Genomic DNA, 24595 nt, shown 5'->3' with positions numbered 1-24595 from the left:
AAACCTTTTTCAAAAACACATTACCATTGAATAGTTTCCTTTAGTTATTTTAATACCAAAAACTTGCATGGATTTTAATTCTAAACATCAAAGTCAATGAGAAGAATATTCCATTCTTCCCCTGAATCATAAAAACTATTTTCAGTCAGTCAATGTGAACAAAACTTCAAAGCAGTCGATTTTCATTATTTTCAATTAGAAGTCTAATCTGAGAATTTAGGTTATAATCAAAGTCTGTTACCCAGTAAATGTACACAAAAGCAAAAACAGAAGGAAAGCAATTAATGGGCAGGTAATGGAGAAATGTTCCACTAATCAATATCCCTTAAGTGGAATGTTTCTCAAAGACGTTAGTCTCAAAAAAGCTCTGCTTAAGATACGTTTACTGTTCCAGCACAGTGTGAGCGGTTTTTCTCCCTTTACAACAATACAAAGTACATGAGGCAAAGCAGCACCTTAAATATGGTACAAGTACTTCATAGGCCAAGACAACAAGCAGGCTATTAAGATACTGAAAAAAGTAATCCAGGCTGCATGAGTGTACATATAAACAAATCCAGTAGTGTGTCATTAAGTATCTTTCCTTTCTGTAAAGGTATTAGGCTAAAGCTGGACTGCATCATCATATGCTACATTTATTTCAAGTATTATCCACTATCAACAAGTGGCCATTTTTAATTAAAGATTAATTCAAACAGCGCATTATACAAACACAAAACAGACAAAAAACCCTTTCTTATACATCCAAAACATCAACTGTGCAATATGACCCTTGTACTATTGGGGTTTGTTGCAGTAAAATGCTCCTCCAACCAAAACAACAGCAAGATCACAGATTCATCAGATCTCTTCCTTTTTAAACACTTAATTTGTATTAGTACACCCCCCAGTATCCTGGCAGAACTTAAGGAACTGGGGGAAAGAAGAGAAGAGAAGGGCAGAGTTAGGAGGAGAGAGGGGAGGAGAGAAAAAAAAAAAAAAAAAAAAAAAAAAACCCCCCCAACCCAACCCTACAGCACTCAAGAAAGCACGAATTGACATTTAAAAAACAAACCCCTTACTAACAACCCTGTTGATTATATATATCAACTGCACAAGAGTACAAGGGCAGTGACTCCCCAGTCCAATGTGATTGTGTGACAAAGTGAAAGCTTCACATTTAAAAATCAACACTTCTTTGCATTTTGTCTTCTTTTTCTTGAAGTCCCCTGTAAAAAGACAAGGATCAGTTAAAAACATGTATATGCATTCTACACCTGTACAAAATCATGGGCGAATGGGGTACAGAGAGACAAGAAGTTTTGTTAGCCTCACAGGAAGATACAAATAAAAGTTATTTGTATAACAGGTATTGCTTGGGTAGTTTTAACTGATTTTTAGTGGTTTTAGTTGGAACATTTTCAAAAAGCCTTAAGAGATTATCATTGAAGAAAACCAGTAGAATCGTGTTCATGACTGGCCAATTACCACAAACAAACAATTACCAAACGCACGGTTAGAATACATATAGCAATTATTAAAACAGTAATTCGGAAAGCACAGGTGGCTCTCAGCCTTGTTAGTAGGTTAAACAAAGTCTCAGATTACTTCAGTATAAGTTGGAGAGCAGGGAAGTACCCATTCAGAGTCAATCTATGAGGGGAAAAAAGCACAGATGAAGAGTTCTCTGGTCCATATTGCTTTTCAACTTTCAAGACTTGCCTACAGGGGGGTCAAAAGTATTCCACATGGTCTTAGTCATAACTGAATTATTTAAATTCAAACAGTAAAATCTGTCATCAACAGGATAACAGATGGTGCCAGGAATGGCATGTACCATCAGTAGTTTCACAGTTCTAACATCAAACCAAAGCTGATGAACAATGAATCTAATACATGCTAACCGTTCTGAAAAAGCCAACACAACCCTATTTTTGCCATCTATGAATGAAATAAGTCTACTTGTCTATAAGATTCAACACCTAACAACTACTGCGGACCTGAGGTTTACTGAAGAGACAACGCAAGTATGAGTAAAGCATGGTTAAAACTATGCAATAAATAAGGAATTGCTTAAACCAATGAAGACCAATGGGTTACAGCGTTAGATCACAGTGATGCTCACACATTGTCTCTTACAGGAGTTAGATGCCCAGCTGTTTGACCTACCTCACTGTATCACACACCCAGTTTTGTGTGTGTCGCTTCCAACTTTCTGGGTTAGAAAATTAAAAACAAAAATGACACTAAGGTAAACTGCTAAATATTTGCAATATTTCTAATAGTCCTACAGTACATACTTTACAAAACAATTTAAACTGTGGATTGTACGTTTTTCCATTTTTAATCTAGCGGAAACTGTTTGCTTAGCTTCCAAATTAAATGCGTTTCTATATTCAGGTAGTCCCCAGATTACGATCGAGTTCCATTCCTCAGTCTGCGTTTAAGTCGGATTTGTAGGCAAGTCGGAGCAGTTCGGTACGGTTCGTGTCTAACGTCAGCCCGTCAAATGTTTGTCTTAGGACATTGTGTACCTTTCTATGCATAAAAACACTTCCAGGTACACTAAAACATCTTTAACAATACAGTAATAAAATGTAACAATGTATTGAAAGATACAACTACAGTAAAATAGACAAGATAATGTTACTACAGTATTTATAAGAGGGGGAGAGTAGGTATAAAAACACTGGAAAAGCAATGTTTGCTGACGTTTCACCTTTTTTCAATTGCTTTATCATTTCCACTTTAGTTTCAATCATTATGGTTTTACTTTTCTTTGATGCATTACCATCACTTGCACCACATTTATGCTTTGGTGCCATGGTTAGGAGGGTAAAAAGGAAAAAAAAATTAAAGCCAAACACAGTAACACATGACACTTAACAGTAACGTGGTCTGACAAAAGGAGGAAGTCTCTGTCCTCCCTTGAGCTCACGAACCGCTGCAGACATGCAATGTTTTGATGCTCGTTGCGAAGTAGCATCCGTTTGTTATTACTAATCATTCTACACAATTCCAATTTTTAATACAGTAGGCTTTGCGGGAGGTGGTTCATAACTACGGGTTGCAGACAAATCATATGTTTGTAACCTGGGGACTGCCTGTACTGAAGTCAACAATGCCTCACTGAAAGAAGTACATTCCCTTCACTCAGACATACTGCATCTTAAACCCACATTCCTTAAATCATAATCTTGAGCAGTTCACAAAAATGAAGCCCATACCTTCGTCCCTGCTTTTTTTACGTGCTTCTGTTTTTTAGGTGCTGGGTCAGGAACAGCAGAGGCAGACACTGGTGCTTCCTGTATGTCTGGCCAATCAGGTACTTTGCAGACACATGTACTCTCAGCCACGCCACATGCGTTGACGTCTGTGGTCCCGCTCCCTGAATTAGCAGTGCCCACTATGTTCTCACTAGGAGCAGCACATTCACCGGGCCCCGAGATGCTGCTTCCATTCAAGTCCGCGCAAGTGCCGTCGAGCGTGCTCAAAGGAGGCAGAGCAGCACCCCCTTGTGAGCGGATAAGTTCGTGACTGGATACACATGCTGTCTCCAAGTCCTGACAGCTGCTGCTCTCATTCACCGTAGGCACATCACCATCTGTGGCTAGAGGAAAGGTGGATATTGTGGAGGTGTCAGAAGGCCCCATGGTTGGCTGCTCCCCAGGAGAATTTAGCTGAGCTTCCTTGGAGTCCTGAGGGCTAATGGGTTGGTCAGTAGCTGGTGACAATACAGGTCCTTCTGATTTGGCAGAGTGCGCCCTTCCCACGTTGTCTACATTTCCTGGGGTTTGACTGGCGGTCAAGGTAGCTACGGTATCCAGTGCTCCTACTTCATTTCCTGCAGAATTTGCACTTGGGTCTGCAGCTGGAGGAAAAGATTACCAGGGAGTTGTGTTAGCACTGACCTCAAAATCTGTAATCAAACACTAACCACAAGCATGAAGCTGGATAGGTTAATGCTGCAGCACATGCAGAGCAGAAACAGCAAGTGGTAAAGCCTGGTTAGGGCTCTGGCAGGCAGGACCAGAGGCAGAGCAGAAGATGGGGGAGGCACGGGTCCCAAAGGAGTCTTGGCTCTTACCAGGCTGGCTGTTATCCCTATGAATTTCATTAGAGGAACGGCTGTCCGTCTCGCACCTGGGCCGTGTCTTCCTCAGCTGGAAACCCTTCCGAATATCCGCCAGCAAGAGGTCCACAATGCAGCCCTCTTCTTGAACCCCGGGACCTTTCCGTACTGAGAGGGCGACAGGACGGACGTCCTTTTAAAAGCTAATCCATCTCCATACACCATAATGTATTATAAAAATATAGCAAAGGAACAATGACAAGGAAAGGGAACTTACGACTGAATATGTAAATAATGGCAACATTATAAGACTCAAGAAACTCGCCTATCTTTCCATTGTCCCCCTTCTGCCTTTTTGATTCTTCCTCCGCCAGCTGTTTCTTTCTCTTCTCTGCCTTGGCCTCCTGTTCCTTCCAGGTCTGATTCTCCTGGAAAAACAGAAGTCAGCCTGTCAAGAAAACACCACCTCCAGCACTGTGGTAAAGCACTATACCTGTCTTGCCTTAGATATACCCTCCACCCACTGTGGAACACCCCAGTACCCAGAAGTCCTGTACCCCAATCCTCTGGACTACAGTATATGAAGCTCTGGTGATCTCATTTAATACAACTGCTCAGCTTCATTACCACCATAGTTCAAGTTATTTAATTCCCCCCCCCCCCTCCGATTAACATAGCTGTTGAGGTTTTAAGAGAGTTGAAACATCTACATGCCCTCCTCCAAGTGTCCAGAGCGGCATCACTGACAGGCCAATTGTTACACTTGTATAAGGGCTGAGGAGCCTGAAGCAAAGACCAGCGCTGCTCACCTTCAGTCCCTTGAGGAAGAGGCTCCGGAAGGTTTTCAAGGTGCTGAAGAGCTCTTCAAGTGAGAACTGGGTTGGCTCCTCACACAGGTACAGTGCCAGGTCAGACTTCTTGCACTCAATGGCAGCAAAGCGGTCCTCCAGGGCTTTAAAAGTCTCCAGGTTGTCCTAGAAAACATAACATGAATACCACGCAGTCACTTCCCCTCAGCAGATAGTAGATGGAGCCAAAGCAGATCCAGGCACCTTAGTCAGGTTTAACACCACAGCGGTCATGAAGCAGTGTACTGACGGTCATAACCATTAAATCCAAAGGATGAGATTCATGAAGGTTGCAGTGATCTGTGTTATTGTTGTGGTTGTCTGATCACCTTGTAGTTCACTGCAGACTATCATTTTGTAGATGCTTTTATCCAGAACAACCAACAATGTTGTCATCAGTAGCACTTTCACTGACATACCCATGCAACTCAAGAAAGTTGTGCAATTTAAGCCCATACCTCAAGAGCACTTAAATACTGCTCTTTGATGTCAGCTGTTGACAGGCTGACTTTCTGTTTAGTGTCCTTGAGGCGTTTGAAGAACGTGCTTGCTTCCACCTGGATGGACTCCAAGTTCACTCTGTTGTAAGAATGGGATATTGTTTACAATCAGCATGATTCAGAGAAACAGTTCTTTGTCCCCATAAACAGCCAAATTTAGGGTCAAGTTTTGCCACCCTTTCGAAAGGCTCATTATAATGGACGACAACATGTTTAACCAAATTCAACCATTGACCCCCCCCCCAAAAAAAAAAAAAAAGAAGCCTGAAGTCCAGACCTTGACCATCTTCAATATAGACATAACCATGAACTTATATTCATTTACATTATGGTGAACAGAGTACTTCTGTGAAGTTAAAGCTGCATTCTGCACATGGAAAGAGACACAAGGACAAATAAAAATAGCTTCCTACCCAGCAGCTTTCTCGCATTTCTCAAGGTCATCTGGGAGCCTCAACAGTTCAGGGTGGTTCTTTTCAGCCTCCTGTAATTAGGACTACAGGTTTAATCTATACTGCTTATCCAATTCCATTTTCCTCGAGTACCCTTAGAATTAAGGTAAAACTTTATACAGGAGTAAATCTATTTCCATACATGTCCTTTCCTGCTCGGCACCATTACACCCATTTCTTCCTCTCCCTTGTTACCTCCAGAATGTGATGAAGCAGCGTGACGCGGGACTTTGTGGCTTTAGTTTCTGTCAGCTTTAGCAGAGTGCTGATCTTGAAGCCCTCCGCATTACCAGTGTGACTCCCCTGTCAGGTGGATGGCAGTATAATAGTCATACAGGATGGGGAGCACAAGAATTTCTTACCTCAGAATAGTCTGGTTATGAGATGGCACAAGATTACTTACATAGTTCATGAAGTTCCCAACATCAAGGATGAGCTTGCAGAAACTGGGAAGACAGGGACTGCCTCGAAGACCTACAACAAAGTAGCAGCACATCTGACCAAAGAAATCTTCTTTGATTAAGTATACAGAAAAGACTGTACAGACACACAATTCCCACACATACACATTTATTTAGCAGATGCTATTCTCCAAAGCGACTTCCAATGAACTCTATGTAGTGTTATCAGCCCTCACACCTTATTCACCGCAGTGACTTACACTGCTAGATACACTACTTACACTGGGTCACTCATCCATACAACAGTGGAACACTTTCTCTGTTCTCTCACACGCATGCACGCACACACTATGGGTGAACCTGAACAGCACGTCTTTGGACTGTGGGAGGAAACCAGAGCACCCAGAGGAAGCCCATGCAGACATAGGGAGAATATGCAAACTCCACAGACTGAGTGGGGATCGAACCCACGTCCTTTCACACCACCCAGGTATTGTGAGACAGCTCAACTTCTGGCTCCGCATCACATGTTTCACACATCTGGATAACTATGGGGTGGACTAATTATTGCAGGATGAGGAGTGCACAGTGATAGTCTGAACAGATGAATATCCACAGAACAAGCATCTATATGAAGTGGGGAAGGTGTACATTACATCTTAAGTAAACTAGCACAGTAACATCATCCTGAAATTAATACTTGCACGTACATGAATAATGAACGGGAAAGAGAAAAAGTAAAAAGCTCATTCCGCAAGCAGCGCCTTTCTTACACTGCTAGATACTTCTTACAATGGGTCAAATCAATGCATCAGCGGAACAACTATCACTCACACACTATGGGTGAACCTGAACAGCATGGCTTTGGACTGTAGGAGGAAACCAGAGCACAGGAAGGAAACCCACACAGACACAGAGAGAACATGCCAACTCCACACAGACAGAGGGGATAAAACTCATGTCCTCTCGCACCACCCAGGTGCTGAGAGACAGCAGGGCTATTTCACCACATCCAAGTGGACAGGAAATGAGGTGGTGAGGGGAGACTTACTTTGACATGCTTCTTCCACCAACTCTGCTTTGGGCCTCAGCGTCTCCAGCAGAGACACTGCTTCCTCACAGAGCAGCATGCATTCTATTCTCAGTGGGTAGCTGGAGAAAGAAAAACAGATCAAAGGACCGAAAGCAGGAATGAAAATAAAGGAGGATAAATGCATCAAGAACCAAAACCTTGATTATCAAAGTATTCCTGCATTTTCAGGACAAATTTTAAATACATCCGCCCCCCAAATGAACACCAAAAGAGATCTCTGCAGCTCAAATTACCAGGAAACTTTTAGGAGCAAAAGGTAAAACTGGTCAGCATTCGCCAGCTTCTCTCTCTCGCCTTGAAAGGACTTCAAGTTTTCGATCTATGAAACGAGAGGTTAGTCACTGTAAACACACCCTGCTCATCTTAGCCATTCCATGTAAATCCACCAGAGGGCTCCCAGATTCAATGGTTCACAGTAACAACATACCTCGTGCTTTTCTGGAAACAGCTTCTGAAACTGTTTCAGCACCTCCACATCAAACTTGGACCTATCTCCATTTTGCACCATGGCCACAATGTCTTCATTAGAACTAAGAGGAAGAAAGATGAGCAGAATTTTCCAGCTTACAGTTTAAGAGCAAATGAGTTTGTTCACAATGTAGTGATGAAAAATGACTTACCATTTAAACTGCTTCAGAAAAATATTCAAATTTAGGCTTTTCTTGGCATCAATGAAAGAAACCTACAAAAAAAAAAAAAAGCAAATCAATTATCCCTCACCAGACCTAAGGTGTATTTTCTCATATGGAAAGCATAAGAACAAATGCCTGCCCATTATTCTGAAGTCTTTTGGGGGTAAACCCCTCACCTCTTTAGGCTCCTTCTTTACCACTGTGACTGGCCCCTTGTCTTTGGACTCAGCCAGTGGCAGGCTAAATAATTCCTCAATGCTGGAATAGTCAGGTTCCACAGGGCTTTCCCCCTGCATTGTGGTCCACATTGACTGGCTTTCTGTTTCAGGAGAGATCAATGGACTCAAACATGTCAACCAAGGGGGGGAATCATTCACTCCCCATTTATTATTCTTATTGCACTTTAAAACACACTTACAGTTTAGAACTAAGTACCTTTCATATACCAGGCAGTTTACATAGTGCTTCCTGGACCTTGAATATGTAACTATGTGCACCACTCCAAAAAAAAAATAATATTGAAAAGCATATTCAGTAGCTCTGGTCAAGTTCTCACCTGTGACAACTCTGGAGGGCAGTTTCTGCCAGTTGAGCTTCTTCATGCGTTGTGTGGGGTAGCGGCCAGCTTTGCAGGAGGAAACGGGCGCACAGCCCACAGAATAGAAGGTGTGGGCCACCACTACTTCACTTCCACTTGATGGGGGAGGGGGAGGCAGTGGTGGACCCCCACCTGGCAAGAAAGGTGGGGGAGGAGGAACCCCTAGAGCTCCAGGGGGTGGAGGGGGCACACCTACAAATGGTAAGGGTGGTGGTGGTGGAGGCATCATACCTCCCAAACCAGGTGGAGGTGGGGGACCTCTTTGTGCCACACCTGGCAAGGGAGGTGGTGGGGGAGGAATACCTAAAGCACCGGGCAGAGGTGGCGGGGGAGGTGGGAGTGGTGGACCTCCTTGTGTCACACCTGGCAAGGTAGACGGTGGCAGGGGGATACGTACAGCACCAGGCAGAGGGGGTGGTGGTGGAGGAGGTGGAGGAGGAACAGCAGGAACAGCAGCAGGATGAGCCAGACCCATATGGGGCTGAGGAAGCACTCCAACTTCAAACCCAGGCAGGGGTGGGAGTGGAGGCGGAGGCGGGGGTACTGCTGCTGTTGCACTGGACTTGGTCACTTCACCCAGGCTACCATCCATCTTCTCTGTCTGGACAGCCCTATCAGTACCCCTGGAAGGCTGAAGCACTGCAGTGTGCTCACTGCTGGGTCTTCCTTTGGAGATTATCAGACGGTCCATTATCTTTTCAGTTGAGTCCAGTTCAGCTGCAGATCAAACACACACTCATGAAGACTACAAAGAGCCCTAGATACCATATAGGGGAAGAGACCAAAGAAAACACTATAAAAACTAGAACACATTTATATGGAGAGGAATGCAATGAATGGTCTTGCCGAAATTTTAACATTAGTCAACAGATCAGTTTCACTAAAGCAAGAATCAATATCTGGGAGGGACTCACAGTTCTGAGCCAGCAGCAGAGCCCTGTTGCTAAGGGCCTCCAGCACCTGCCACACATCTGTCCGTTCTGGCCCTAGCTGCAGCAGAGCCTGCAGGATAGAGAGCAACTGCAAGGAGGCTGGGGAGCTGCTAACCTGTAGGGAACAACCCCGTGGCAGGAAGAACTGTTAAAACCCACAAAAAAAGACCACAGACATAGAACCCCTTGTTATGATTCTCTGGGGTAACAAATCTATCATTGCAAAGCTCAACTCTCAAGGCATAATGGAAAAGGGGACCTCTAGTAACTACACAATTAGGATGAATGTTAACGTTCAGTCAGCCAAATTTCCAGTGATCAGGTGTTCATCTAGACAACCAGTGTGGTCATCATAAAGGAGTACAAATAGTGAGGGCTGACAAGTTCCAAGGCACACAGAGGACTTGAAGGAAGAAAGATAAGATTCATATTTAGCCATAAGCAAGCAATTTTTGCTCAAAACTTCATGAAAAGGTACCCATCACTTTGCATGCCAAATACAAACAAACAATCACAGAACTGCATGAAGTGTCTCTCACCTTGTTGAAAAGTGTACTGAACACCTCTTGGTGGTTTCCCATATCAATACCCCCATAGAGCCTCATCAGTTCCTCTTCATCCTCAGCCATGGTCTCCTCGAATGCCTCACACTGGATCATTAGGTCTTCATCTTCCTGTTCTCTGTCATTAACACACCCACAACTTAGGGGTCATGACAAACAACTAAAACTTCCCACATTGAGGTTGTTTACCGCCAAAGATGTGTGCAGTGTACATGCTCTTCTCCTTAACTGTATTACATATGGCCAACCTTCAGACAAACTTGTGAAGCACTAAAACAAACCAAAACCAAGTGAAGATTCACACAAAGCACCTGATGATCAGACAGTGTTTTGTGAAAATGAGAACCAGGTGCAGACCAATTAAGCCCACTTAAATACTATTAAAGAGAGAGACAAAAAATGTTAAGTTGTGGCTTTGGTGTGTTCAGTATGGTTATGAAAGTTAGAAGATATTTGGAGTGGTTGACTTTGTAAATGATTTTAGTTGACTGAAATTCAATTTTACATCAAATGCTTTAATTTCCTGCTTCTTCTTGTTCCTATGGTTTTGTTTCAGAGATGAAGGGCAACTTTAAGTTTTAAATATTCATTTTTTCTTCAACTGGGCAGCCTTTTGTTAATGTTTGCTTTTTTTTTTTCCCCCATCATGGGCTGTAAATGTAAGAATAAAGGTTGTAAGTCCACTTGTTGCCGCCCCACACCTGGCGTCTTGCTGGAACCGACACACCCTGGGATGTCAATGACACAGCTGCATACTATTAACATAAAAATCTAACATAGCTTTATTGCAGGAATTTTAGCTTTCAGAATTCAAAAATGCTTCACATTAGCACCATAGCTTTCCTCTCATTAAGAATTAACAATAGTATGTAGGAAAGAAAAAAATCTTACTTTAATTTTGGCAATATATCCAGTAGTTGTAGCCCTAGGAGAGAAATTGGATACATTACAGACATTTTAAAGACACTGTGGTACTTTAATTTTTGGCAGGAATTAATGTGAAAATGTGTGCTTTGTGCTTTTTATTAACAGAACAATAACCACTTAATTTCTTCCAAGTGAGTAAAGCAAAATAATTTTCAGGTGTGCCCTTAAAGTGTACATCTTAACCAGAGGCATGTAGGTTGGTACAAGAAGTTTCTTTCTAGCTCAGTTCTAAATGGAATTTTTTTTCAGAAAAAACTCACTATTGCTTATATAAATGGTCCTTGTGATCACATTAAAAAAAAAGGTTAATAGCTTTGACATCAACAAAACATACCTGTCATTGGTACCATTGCATTTGTGATGACATTGAGAAAAATGCCCAACCATTCTACTACTTTTTCATTTTAATACCAATATGGATGTTCACTGTAAACCATATTGCCAAGAAATGAGAATTTAATTTCACCTTTCCTTTGAATAATAAACCCAGTGATTTGTAGCTGTAAATATGAATAATTGAACAGAAATTCTACAGAAAATAGTCCACATTCATTAAGTCAAATCTGGGGTTAATTATGTAATAACTATCCCTATAACATAGTGACTGCAGTGCTCTTGCTTTATTGGAGCCACACTAACTTTAAAAGAACCTGGTGACTTGTATGTGTGGTAGGGTAGTTATGTCCCGTGGTACACAGGGATACTTTTTTTGTACTTCTGAACCATGCAGATTGAGTACTTGCTCTTTCACAGATTGAAAGGATAACATATCTGGGCAGTACAGCAGTGTTCACACAGATGGTTGTTTGGCTGGACATACCAACAAACTCCTTGCGCACTCTGTCCCTCCGCCGCAGGTCCTCAGTCCCCAGAATGAAGGCATTGATGACGCTGAGCAGGGTGACCATGTAAGGAACATTGTCTGTTGCTTGCAGCTCATTCATGATCACACTAAAGCGGTACTGCTGCATCTTCACACTCTGTTGGAAATAAAGGTACATTCTCACACAAGGTACACTGGCTGAAGACCAACATTACAGAGCAACCACAGCATATTAAAGTGTACTTTACTTCCAGATTTACTCCACAGGTAAGCAAATGTTTTTTGAGGCAGAACCTAGCACAGTGGTTAGAGCACTTGAAAAGACCTGGGCTTGAACCCCACTCCTGCTGCAGTATGTCATCCAGGTACTTACCCTGAATTAATACCCTAAAAATACCCTGCTGTGTAAATCATTGTGTACTATGGATTGGTTCAGTTGAGTTGTCAGTGCTTCTTTTTTATTTATCTCCAATTCATTGTCCATTTGTATGCTCTTTTGCTTATCGGAATGTCGTATCCACATATCTCTGGAACGCCCTAGAACGTCATTACTAGAGAGCCTCCACCAGGCCAGAACCATTAGAAGAGCCACTAACATCATCAAGGACAATAGCCATCCCCAGCACAGCCAATTTTCACACCCTTACCATCAGGCAGACGCTACAGGAGTGTTAAAGCCAGAACTTCAAGGCTAAAAAACAATTTTTACCCACAGGCCATCAGGCTTGTGAACGACACCCATCCACTGCCTCTCCACCCATCACGCCAGACCCAGATTACCCTCTGAGCCTGAGAGGTGTGAACTACCCCATCCTTCCTACACACGCATACACATCCACAACGCCAATAACATCAGAGACCACAGACTACGCCGCATACCTTGCGCACACAAATATACACCCCCTTTCAACTGCGAATAGACCCAGTCTACCTCTGCAGGACTTTGCATATGTACGTCTTCTGTGTTTACATTGCACTGCACTGCACGCTTTATATATGCATATAACTTTGTTTCTTGGATTTTTGCACTAATAGTAATTTTGTAAATTTGTGATTTACGCTTTGTGTTTTCTATCCTTATGTTCTCATAATTTATGTCATAGGCTGCTGAGAGGATTCACAGAGTAAAACTTTCATTGTACAGTGTAACAAACTGTTTACTGTATATATTACAAACTCTTGAATATTCCAGTGTTGTTCCACCGTCTTCTGTGACCACTTTGTTATATGTGTGTTGCGGCACTCTTGAGCAATTTCCTTTCTGATCAGCAAAATGTTTAACTATATCTGCATTTATTTATTTTAGCTGATGCTTTTCTCCAAAGCAACTTAAAAGGTTATGTAATCTTAAGGTCACACTTATGTCAAGATTACAATTATTTACTCATACAGCTATGTAATTCTACTAGAGCAATTCTGAACAAGTACCTTGCTCAAGGGTACTACAACCAGAGGTGGGGATCAAACCTGTGACCTTTAGAGCCAAAGGCAGTAGATCTTAACCACTATGCTACCAGCAGCCCCACTTCACAGTGTAAATAAATCATGCTGGAGAAATGCCTCAAATAAATGCATAATTTTAAGAACCCATTAGCCGCCAGTTATTCCGCTGAACACCATAGTAATCTGACACCGATTGTGATACTGTACCTTGTAATGGTCCAGGGCATCCAGGGCCAGGTTGTAGCCATCTGCTGAAAATATGCTGAGGGCAGCCAGCAACTCAAACACCTGCTTCTTTACCATGATGTTGGAGGTGTCCAGGGCTGTGAAATAAGACTGGTCACATTTATCCAAGCAAAAAGTGACAACTGCATTGATCTTCTCCCTACATTTTTTCTACAAGACCCCAGTATATATTATCTTTCCCATTCCTTTCTTTCAACAGACACCCACATGGATTCAGTAACATAGCCTGAATGTTGCTCTTCTGTGAAGGACACCTTTGACCTTAACTCCTCAGCCACAACTCCCCCCTGCCCCCCAGACTATACTTTAAAACAGCCTTTCTCTGTCCTCTTGGCTTTCCACTGCAGACTGCATTGTACAACTATTTTAAAAGTATTAAAGTGTTACAACTATTTTTAAAAAGTGTTAAACTGCCCATCTCTTGGGTAAACTTGGTAGACAGCACTGTAAAACAGCCTTGTTCTGTCCTCTGCCTCACATTGTGCACTGCACCACCTCACAAAGATGGGTTTGTCTCTCTGGGGTTTGATGACCCCTTTCAACAAATTCCCATTAACCAAAGATGCCTAAAGGAAAAGTCTTTATCTGGGTTAACAAAACCGTTTTTTTCTAAACAAATCCCATAAGAGGTAAGGGAGCATATGAGCCGGCTCCACCGGTCTGTGCAACAGATTTTTCCCTCAAGCTGTCAGGATCCTGAACTCTCTGTACCACCCTTAACCACCTTTAACATACCTGAATCTTGAAGTGACCTCTGCAGCCACACCCTGACCCCCAACCCCATCCAGAATGACACCAGACACTTTAATACAGTCTGCAGAGATTATGCTCTCGTATCACTGACAGTTTCTGCTGAAACCTCACTTAAACTGGTGTTCATCCCAAATTTACATTTCTATTTATGGAACTGACCACACCACTGCACTTTACCCATAGTGTTCTTACTTTGGTTGCTGTTATTATATGGTAGTTGTATTGTTATTGTAAATTGTTGTAGTAGTAACCATATATTCTGTAGTAATTATAGTATGTTGTCCTCTGTCACACCGTGGTCCAGGAGAAATGTTATTTTACTCCTGTGTATGTTCTAAATATATTGTAGGAATGACAATAAAGTTGACTTTGATAAAGGATTACTACATGACTATGGCTCTACACTCCTTTTTCAATCCTTGTTAGAGGAGAAGGATAATGGTGGACACAAACAAAGGGCTTAATTCATGACTGCAGAAGCCACAATGCCTTCCTCAGATCTGATCATTTGAATGGGTTTGCTGCATGCCCTGGAACCCCGTCTACTAAATCGACAGGCCGCAAGGGGCAGATCTGTGAATTTAGCATGGAGACTACTGTAGAAAGCCACTTCAAAGGCAAATGCAATCTGTTTCACAGACGGGGCGCATTTGTCTGTATTAAATGCAAGTGTTGAAGAAGCCTCATGATTTGGAATCACTCCTAGTAGTAAACTATTTTGAGACATGAGGTCTCTCCATGTATAAGACAAAGTTTTCCAACGCAGCTCTCTGTGCTGCGCCAGTGTTGCCACCCACCTTGCGACAGCTTGCGCACATAGCCCTCGTTGTCCACGATGAAGTGGATGCCAGCTGAGGAGTTCATGACAGCACGCACACAGTTGACACAGGTGAGCTGCAAAAGTGCATCAGCAATGCGAGAGCAACCGCGGCCTGACAACCGGTCCAAAGCCTCCAGCAGCAGGTCCAGTCCGCTGAGTTCCAGGAACTGCGTCATCCAGGCTTGGTCACTGCCTTCCAAGCGACGCTTCAGACCCGAGTAATTGACCACGGTGGGCACCTGCAGCAGCCGGATGCACAGCTCCGGGTCGGCATTCTCCAGGTTTGCTTCCGCTGGCTCTGCCTCCTGGGAGCTGCTGAGGCGACCCCGCACAGCCGCCCATTTCAGCTGAGCCTTGGCTGATTGTCCCAGCATCCCTGCAGAGACCTTACACACGGTGAGGAAAAGAATGGGTTGTATGAACTACTAGAGTTCCATTTGTTACATATACATCAATGTACGTTTTCCATTACATTTTGTTTCCATCTAGACACAAAGATAAATAACATTCAAAAGGATCCTGTGAAAGTAACATTTCAGAGCGCACTCAGGGCAATTTCGAAAAGCTGAAGAGCGAGCTGAAAAGTTATTTTTTTTAGATCCTGAGCAACATTAAAATCTGATAAGGTCAGTAGGTTCAGTGAAAACAGGTTTCACATTACCAGCAAAAATGAGTAGGATGTTGTTAAAAGGTGGCTTCAGCGACAGGCATGTTGATACATGAGGTAGGGGTAAACTGAGCAAGAAAGACCATGCACCTCAAAGTTCTACCATGAATCAGACAGAGCAACAGTAAAACAGAAAAGGGATTGTGGTACACAAATAAAACTTCACATAACTCTGAAATCACAATCATCAAACAAGGACAAGTTACCTTACGCTAAGACATTTAAAAACCAAAAGTAGAGAATTTAATGGCATGTAATGTGACATAATGACAGTGGTAATTCCACCAATTCAAAGGGGCCACCAAGAGCTGCTGCATACCAGCTTTTGCTGAGCGGTTATCTGTCCGCTGCAGTCTCCACCAGCACAACAAGACACCAGTGGAAGACCACTGACCCAGCAGAGCACATTTAGGGAAAGTGACAGATCTGCATTTTTGGATGTGGTATAGCAGCCACTCAGCGCAGGCCGTGCCAAGCGTCCTGCTCAGATCCGGTGTGGGAAACCGGTTTGGGGGGGGGGGGACACAGTCAGCTATTCAGGGATGGATGTAAACAATGCAGAGTTCCATACAGTGGTGGTCAGTGAGAGCTTTCACAGTAAATGAGACTGGGTACTTTTTGTTGCTCAGAAAAAATGAGAACGTACACGTTTTACTAAATAAGGATGACAGGAGAATTTTAAAAAACAGAAAAAAAGTTCCGAATCTGTTCACTGAATCCCGTCCAGGTGCAGATGCCAGGAAAAAAAACAGGGCGTTATGTTAAGAATACACAAATGATTTTTTTTTTGTCAGGCATGGGAGAGATAAGAACCCTGATGGCTGGGACAGGTTTTCAGATGGACTTTCAGAATATTACTCAAGCTTTCATAAACAGACATCTGAAAACTCTGTAAATGCAGACACGAAGCCCCATGTTCATAAGAACCACGGTATGAAGATAAGTGTGAAGAACTATGTGCCACCTTGCGTGCCTCATCTGAAAGCTTGTGTTTAATGGATGTGATCCATGAAGTTGCTTAATATAAGCAGCATGCTGATGCACACCTTTCATCAGTGCCATTACAAGTTGCCACGGAACAGTGTTTAGCCACATACCTGCATCTCACATTCAGAATGATAAAGCTGAGTTTGTAATGGCTTGAATAGTTATACGCACTTTTAGCACAAGGTATGCCAGAAGTTCTACTTCTGGGAAATAAGTGACCAGGAATCTGTCTCTCTCACACATACACAATCATCTGCGTGGTCAACGCAATTAAAAGATCCCTCCAAAAAGCCCCTTGGCAAAGAGGTCTTACCAAATAAATACAAGATTCACCAAAAAACTCTAACTGCAGCAACATGCAACATACCGAAGCAGCCTTACTCACATTTGTAAGAGGAGGACCCACCCTGATTCTGGAATCTGAGCTATTTAAATAGTCATAACTATGATGCATGGGTTGTTTCACGGTGAGATAAAGGAAAATTGACCCATCAAGACTGACATGTTGTCTGCTCTCAAAGTTCTTTCAGCTTTTTACAAAAATATCCCATAAGTGGCTGGGCCATCTGTTTTGCCAATGTTTAGTTAAGGTGTGTCACATAAAAATCCATTACAGTGCCCTGACACATCCATTGCCAAAACAAGACCGGTACACAAATCTCTACTAGTTGAAAATAATCTCACAAATCTTGGAATTTAAGAAAAAAAGAAAACAAGGAGCAATACGGTTTCCAACAAGTAACGCAACACAACACTGAATTCTAATGACAACGTGTAGAACGAGACGCTCAAGTATTACTAAATAGTGCTAGAATAAATTTCTTTAATTAAGTGGTAATTTGAAACTTCCAAAAACATTTAACTGCACAACTTTTACTATTATTACTACTACTACTAATAATAAAAATAACAAAAAAAACAGTAAAATCACAAAACTTTACAAACTTTCAAAGATAGAAACCGATCTGCAAGTAACCATGTTGCTACTGATGGCATTACAAGAACTCCCAACATTCTGTTTTTCCAGCAGCTCCAGCCCAGCTGCTGCTGTTATTGTTATAATTTGGCTTTCATATCACTAAAGTGTGGTATCTTGCCTGCAGTTGTTGTTTACTAAATCAATGCAGTTTGTCTAAAAGGTGCTATTAGTAACAGGCAAAGAATTGCTGCAGAAAACAAGTAGAATTTAAATCATGTTTAACAAATACGGTGCAAAATGTTGCACAGATCACAAACAGATCCCGAACCCCCAATAATTGTTTGAAAGTTGACTTACTGCAATATTAAGAGTCTTTCATTGCTCATTTAGAATTAACACTGGAATTTAATAACAAAGGAAATGGGAATAATGTAAAAGTTATTTGTAATATAATTTATAATTTAAAATAATTTGGATTTTGTGTATTCATTAGTGTCATATGGGGCAGAGAGAACCGGGACGGCAGGACCCAAGTGCAGAGTAGTTCGTCTGGATTCAGCGGATAAGGCAAGTTCTCGGAGTCGGGGACAGGCGAATGGTCGGTCGATCGGCGGTCGGAGTCAGAGCGAGGATCCATGGACGAGGTCAGGGGACGAAGCGAAACGTCGGTCGGTCTGCGGTCGGCGTTGGAACGAAAATCCGTGGACGTGGTCGGGAAACAAAGTGAAGGGACGAAAACCGGAAGACGAGAACGGGGAACAAGTGTTGAGTGTGCACTGGACATCACGAAAGAGGACGGTTGTCTCTGACGAGATTCCGCGAACGTATGGGAGCTGAGGAGGGTCTTTTAAAGGGTGAGCAGTTGTCGTGCCGGACCAGAGTCAGGTGCTGTCAGCTGAGTTGTGGGCGTGGACGTGACAATTAGAGGGGTAGGAAAAGTATTGTCAGAGAAAGAAAGGATATTCATCGTAATTCTGCAAAAACAAACATCACTCCTGCTTTTTACAGACATACAAAATATGGCATAACTATGGCAACACGGCACTGTCAATGAGCTTACTGTTTCACAAACAAGGCTGAAGGATTCTCCTGTACAGGAAAAGAGTAGCGCTCTGAAGGTCTGTGACTGAATATATTAGAAAAATAAAGACTGGCAGCGTGTGTACTGAGGTAGGTGGGAAGGACACTGTCACACTCCGCAAGCACGTCTCCTCAGTCACTTGCGCTGGGTAGGCATGGTAGAACATTACTGCTGGAACATTGTGTCACAAGGTCCCCCACCCACACAGCAGCTCAGCTCCATAGCCTAGAGGGATCCTTTCAGTCAGAAATAAAACATTTGCCGCCTTATCTCAGCAGTTACCAGTCTATGATACCGGCAAGGCTGAGGCCATCAGAAGCATAACAGACTTCTGATGCATATCAGATTTATATATTTAAGAATGAAACATGTAAAACCTGACATTTTTTGTACATAACAAGCCTAAACACCTGTACAATTTTTAATAAGCATGAGATACACCCTGGATCCTTAAGAATAGACAAGGTAATTCTCCTGTAGTACATTTTGCTGAGTTGCTCAGTAGCCACAGAATGGGAGGGATCTTTCTGTCTCTCTCTCTCTGTCCTGATCAAATAGCTACACTGCCTCTGACAACCGGAATGAGCAACATATAAGACCCCTTGGGATTCCTAAAAATCATCCTCTTTCAGGGAATCACTGTAAAGCTGAAACAATTAATTGCCATAAACACAGCAAAGCAAATTTGTACTCACAATAAAATCAGATGTCACTCACTTTCGTTAACTGCTTATCCTCGTTAGGGTCCCAGCAGTCCTAACCCTACCCCAGAATTATTGGGTGCTAAGCTAGGAGGAGCACACAGTGACCGGGAAGCCAACAGATTGCAGGATAACCACACAAGCACACTTCAAAAACTAGAGATAATCTTGAGTCATCAATTAACTTTAAATGCATGTCTTCGGACTGTACGTTGGAATCCATGCAGACCCGGGGAGAACATGCAAACTGCACGCAGACTGAGCTGGCATGGAACCCGTGTCAGAATAGCCCAGGCGCCATACTTTAAAAACTTTCTTCAGTTATTTAGACAGTATTAACTTATGATAAATGACCAAGATTTCATGAGACCTAGTTACTGGCCAGTGCTGCATATCTTCAAAATGCAGTGATGAGTAAACAGCATGAGAGGTCCCAACTTTTGGTCAGGGAAGTCGTGTCTACATTCTCGACTGGTCAGCTTCAGGAATATCCTACAGCTGCTGGAGAAAGATGCAAACATAACAGGAAAGCTATACATCCTGTCAAGTCGCACAAGTGCCAATTTTATCATCTTGTTCCATTGCTTGGTTCCCTTCGGTGTTTTCGACTGGCTGGGTGCAGTTTTCGGACGAGGCTGGTTTGTAGAACCAGTGTAGAATTCACCCACTGTTGTGTCGTCGTTACAAACAATGGACGTCTCAGCCGGGGTCTCACTCAAAGTTGGTCTCATTGTCTCTGCACATTCCAGTGTGGAATCCTGGCTAATACAAGAATTCTTATAACACAAATATTTCCACTTGAGTCCTTGCACTTCCTGAAAGGAAAGCAGTCTGTTTTGAAACCACCAACTTCAGCGGTGAATTTCCTATAGTTATTACTATCAATATTAAGATTTACAACAAAAGACTTAAGTATAACAGCAGACTCTTTCAGGACTATAAACTAATTTTTCCCTTTTCTACACTAAGCCACACTAACTTTTGCCCAGGAGGATTACTGACAAAAAGGCATATGCAGCTAACAGTACCTGATGTGTACTCCATCTTGCCTCAGTTGAGAAGTTGGAGAAAGAAAACCAAAAAGTGTCAACTATTTATAGTCAGAGGAGCTGTGAAATGCTGTGCGCACCTTACAATACGGATCTAGGTCTAAAATGTCTGCAGTGCCACACTGGCCGCTTGTGACCCAGGAAGAGTGAAAAAGCTGGGGTTCTTACCCCAAAACTCAAATGGAATAGAATCTGGAAAATACCACTCCCCTCCAACCATGTTATCTTTCACACTGAGTCCTCCAGGCAGCAGAATGTACAGATGGTGTGTCACAGACTGCAAAACAGAGGGGTGTGAGTGTGCGTTCAGTTCTATGCTGGGTATCATGCTTTAAGGGAGAAACATAACGGAATTAAAAAAAAAAAAAACATGACAAAACTGGAGCTAGGAAGGCATAAAACTTCAAAAAATGCTAGTCCTAACATGTAGTCCTTATTGTTCCAAAACATGCCTAGGTAAATGAAATTCACCAAATTCATTTAAGCCAATATGCTGTCAAATGTTGGTATCAAACATAGTTTATGGTTATGCGACTGTATATCAAAACTAGGCCCAAAGAGTATGTTTCTGCCCTAACAGAATTACATCGGAGTGCCACTCACACATCCAGAGAAACTGATCAATTGTTGGCAAACACACTTTGCTGATATGCATGATCAATAAGGGTATTCTTTGTCGAGTCAAATAATTGCTTAATCACAAAGTAAGCAATCACTAGACTTTTGAAAAAGAGGGGGACAAATAATCAAATATTTATTCCTTTTTTTGAAACTATGCCCCGTTTTGTCAGCCAGTACTGCAGAGTGGCTCACACCAGAAACAGCTGGAAGTTGTAGATATGGAAGAAGCGGGAAAGAAAAGACGCACACAGAAAACATTCTCTCATCCAACACCAGGGTCAGCGTGGTCCAGAGCCTATCCTGGAGGCACAGGGAACAAGACAGTGTACTTCCTGGATAGGACACCAGTCCACTGCAGCTTGGTAACACAAGATTTACTCACACATGCGCATTGCAAGCAGTTTAGAAGTACCAGTCCACCTGAAAGATGTCTTTGGAATGCAAGGGGCAACCAGTGGCAACATGCACACCGGACGGACAGAACGGACATCGAACCTACATCTGATTGCACAAGCCAGGCATTGTGAGGCATGCATGCTACCCACTTCTTATAATAAATAAAATAATAACAAAAATAGAATAACACAGTAGCATTCAGATTATCAAATGCTCCATTTTAGGCTGAATTTTATTAATATTGTGGGTGGAGCAGCATGAAATCACTGCTATCTAATGTCTATGTGATTGAATTAAGTATGACGAAAGCATTGTGTTATGGAAGGCGTTCAGTTTGCTTTAATCTACTCTAGGCAAACGGTCTGAACAAAATTCATTATCACGGCAGTTTTTCCATATCTGTAGTATAATGCCCAATGATGAACTGCTAAAACCATAACAATAACTTGTAAGGTAACAGGCCTCTGTTCATTAGCTCAGAAAACGAAACCGAGGCAAATGCAATATTTTCAAACAACCAGATTTCATATGACTATCAATTTGATGGATAAAATACTTCCCAGCTTTCTTGGTGAGGATGTAACACCGGTCAGACAAACAGCCACTCCGTACGGAAGGACCGATTCACCAGAAGCCCGCGTCTTCGGGTCATGGCAAGAACTAGCAGGAATTGAGAAGAACCCGGTGCAAATACAGGGCGAAGCTACAAATTCCACAGGAATGAAAGCAGATCTGGAACTATCGAGTGACAGCACAATGCCACAGGCATGCATGTTTGTATATAAACAGAAAAGGAGAATTCTCCATACTTGGACATGCAGCAAATATGGTTTGGAAGTTATGGAAAGAGGGGTTATTTAAAATAAAATAATAAATCGAAAAAACATTTTTAAAGAATCCTAACAACTCAGGCTATTATTAGCTTGAGCTGGAAATCAGTGACCTCGTGTTTAGGCTCCTAATAACACCAGACAGTGGCATAGCAACTAGTCACATCATGTAAATAATCCAGCACAGCAGCGCTGACTGAGCGGAGATACACACATTACACACATTTACACGCATATGCTATGCACACAGACAGACAGAGGTTTCATTAAACACTGGTGGGACGAGCCCCCACACTCCTTCCTTCAGTCAGAGGTTACTCTCTCCGTCCGTGTCAGGCTCTGGAGCGACGAACACACCGCAAACGCTTCACGCTGAGCGAAGGCGCTGGCGTTCGGACGGAACAGGGGAGCGCGAGGCGCCCGGTCCGTTATGTGACTCACGAGTTTCCCAGGAGCTCGTGCGGCTGCTGCCGTCGCCACTTCTCCTCCCCCGGCCGCGGACACACCTCATAACTTCCAGAAGATAAACTCAACTAAACATCCCCGAATTTGCGAAAGGCGGCGTGTTTCTAAGCGAACGGGAATAGGGGCACAAACAGGACAGTATTATATTTGACACAATTTGTCCAGACAAGAAAATCATGTGAGGAGAAAAAACCGCAGCAGTAAGGAGGGCGGAGACGGGTCGGGTCCCCACTACGAACCTGACCGTGTAACCCATATTTCTGTACAACTGCTACTGTTAATACTGCCGCCACCTATATCTGACAAGTTGAGTTACTGCAGTGCTGAAAACAAAATCTCCACAAATCACGACAGCGGTTACAATTTCCAAGTCTGCACGACAAGTTCTTCATCATGTAAATTATTACGTACAACGGGCTAGTAATGCGACAGCGACTGAACTTTTTTGAGTCTCATCTTCTTTCCTCCTACCAACCTTAACGTTAGTTACGCCGCAAACAGTTGCAGTAAGAAACTGAAGACTTTGTCTTCGAAGACCCCCGAACAGCGTCTTCCTCCTCAGGAAAGCGCTCGAGTCTCGTTGGAAATCGATGTATCGGCCGCGGACTCCGTCACACTCACTGACTCGCGAGCTCCGCTCCGGCCGCTGACACAGCCGTATGACGGCAGCGCATCTGGACACGCGCCTCCCTCCTCGAGGCGCTCGCGCGCCCTCGCGGCTCCGCTGCCCGTTCGCGCTGAATTCCAGACGCACGACGACGCGAACCGACGAGCGCGTTGCCTTTCGCCTGCGCTTCCACACACACACACACACACACACACACCTTACTGTTCTCCCCTCCTGCAGCCATGTGTCCATCTATTTCCAGAGAGACTTCGGCGTGGGATGACGGCTGCACACGCCTCGGTCCCACCGTAACCCTTCGGCCGCCACACACACGCTCCCCGGCGGACGTAGTTTCGCGGATACTTCGCTCCTTCTTGATCCGGTCCGTTATAAAACACACTAATCCTGCAGATACGGCGCTACTCCCTCAGAGGAAAGCATTAAACGATATCAAAAGTTGCAATAAAGCTAAATGACGGCAGCGCATCTAGACACGCGCCTCCCTCTTTCAAGCTCTCGCGCGCCCTCGCGGCTCCGCTGCCCGTTCGCACTGAATTCCTCACTGAATTCCAATATAAATGACAGTATCCCGGACAGCAGGAACAACAGCTGGGTTTTTCAGCAGACTCTCTTGTAGCCGTCTGGTGCGCTGGGTTGGCTCTTGCACATGCCTGGGCATTAGAGTCTCTTGGCAGTGGTATTTACGACATGTTCTAGTAGTGAGGTACAGAAGAAGGAAATGTGGCCCAGAATTAGATAGGGTGTTTGCCCCCATCTGCAATTCTCGGATCACTTTTTTTTGCCCTACACGTCACACGAAACTCACTAATACCCATACACACACACACCGACTGAAACCGCTTGTCCCAAGCGGAATCGCAGCGAACCGGAGCCTAACCCAGCAACACGGGGCGCGACGGCTGGAGAGGGAGCGGACACACCCAGGATGGGACGCCAGTCCATCGCAAGGGACCCCAAGCAGGACTCGAACCCCAGACCCACCGGAAAGGAGGACCCGGCCAAGCCCGCTGCACCACCGCGCCCCCCACTAATACCCAATACAAGAAAAATAATTTTAAAAAAGTAATTTTTCAAAAATGTCAGTTGTATACAATCACATTCGATCCGGAGGTTCTACATGGAGGCGGAGGATGATGGAGGCAGCGCTTCACTAATAGCTCAGAAATGCT

The 24595-nt window shown here is 43.4% G+C and overlaps 1 protein-coding gene across 7 annotated transcripts in view; it reads right to left on the bottom strand.

Moving 5' to 3' along the window:
* Positions 1–1026: 1026 nt before the first annotated feature.
* LOC108919632 (inverted formin 2) overlaps positions 1027–24595 on the bottom strand; it is a 29574-nt gene continuing 6005 nt past the window's right edge. For 2 of the 7 annotated variants that reach the window (XM_018727784.2, XM_018727782.2), the window contains exons 2-22: positions 15060–15468; positions 13471–13586; positions 11818–11977; positions 10962–10995; positions 10047–10188; positions 9490–9622; positions 8534–9292; positions 8154–8296; positions 7966–8027; positions 7773–7875; positions 7579–7664; positions 7304–7404; positions 6255–6325; positions 6047–6154; positions 5813–5883; positions 5358–5478; positions 4861–5025; positions 4377–4479; positions 4067–4219; positions 3207–3850; positions 1027–2194 (exon numbers count right to left, since the gene is read on the bottom strand). In XM_018727784.2, coding sequence (XP_018583300.2) covers positions 2150–2194; positions 3207–3850; positions 4067–4219; positions 4377–4479; positions 4861–5025; positions 5358–5478; positions 5813–5883; positions 6047–6154; positions 6255–6325; positions 7304–7404; positions 7579–7664; positions 7773–7875; positions 7966–8027; positions 8154–8296; positions 8534–9292; positions 9490–9622; positions 10047–10188; positions 10962–10995; positions 11818–11977; positions 13471–13586; positions 15060–15456 — 3717 coding nt within the window. In that variant the 5' untranslated portion in view covers positions 15457–15468 and the 3' untranslated portion in view covers positions 1027–2149. Of the gene's footprint in view, positions 2195–3206; positions 3851–4066; positions 4220–4376; positions 4480–4860; positions 5026–5357; positions 5479–5812; positions 5884–6046; positions 6155–6254; positions 6326–7303; positions 7405–7578; positions 7665–7772; positions 7876–7965; positions 8028–8153; positions 8297–8533; positions 9293–9489; positions 9623–10046; positions 10189–10957; positions 10996–11817; positions 11978–13470; positions 13587–15059; positions 15469–15743; positions 15751–23273; positions 23451–23622; positions 24007–24595 lie in introns of those variants that run through there. The other 5 variants (XM_018727781.2, XM_018727780.2, XM_018727783.2 and 2 more) reach the window with 5 other exon arrangements.

This window comes from Scleropages formosus, chromosome 15 (genome assembly GCF_900964775.1).
Source record: "Scleropages formosus chromosome 15, fSclFor1.1, whole genome shotgun sequence".
In the NCBI taxonomy this organism is placed as follows: Eukaryota; Metazoa; Chordata; class Actinopteri; order Osteoglossiformes; family Osteoglossidae; genus Scleropages; species Scleropages formosus.
This window is presented reverse-complemented; position numbering and strand designations above follow the sequence as displayed.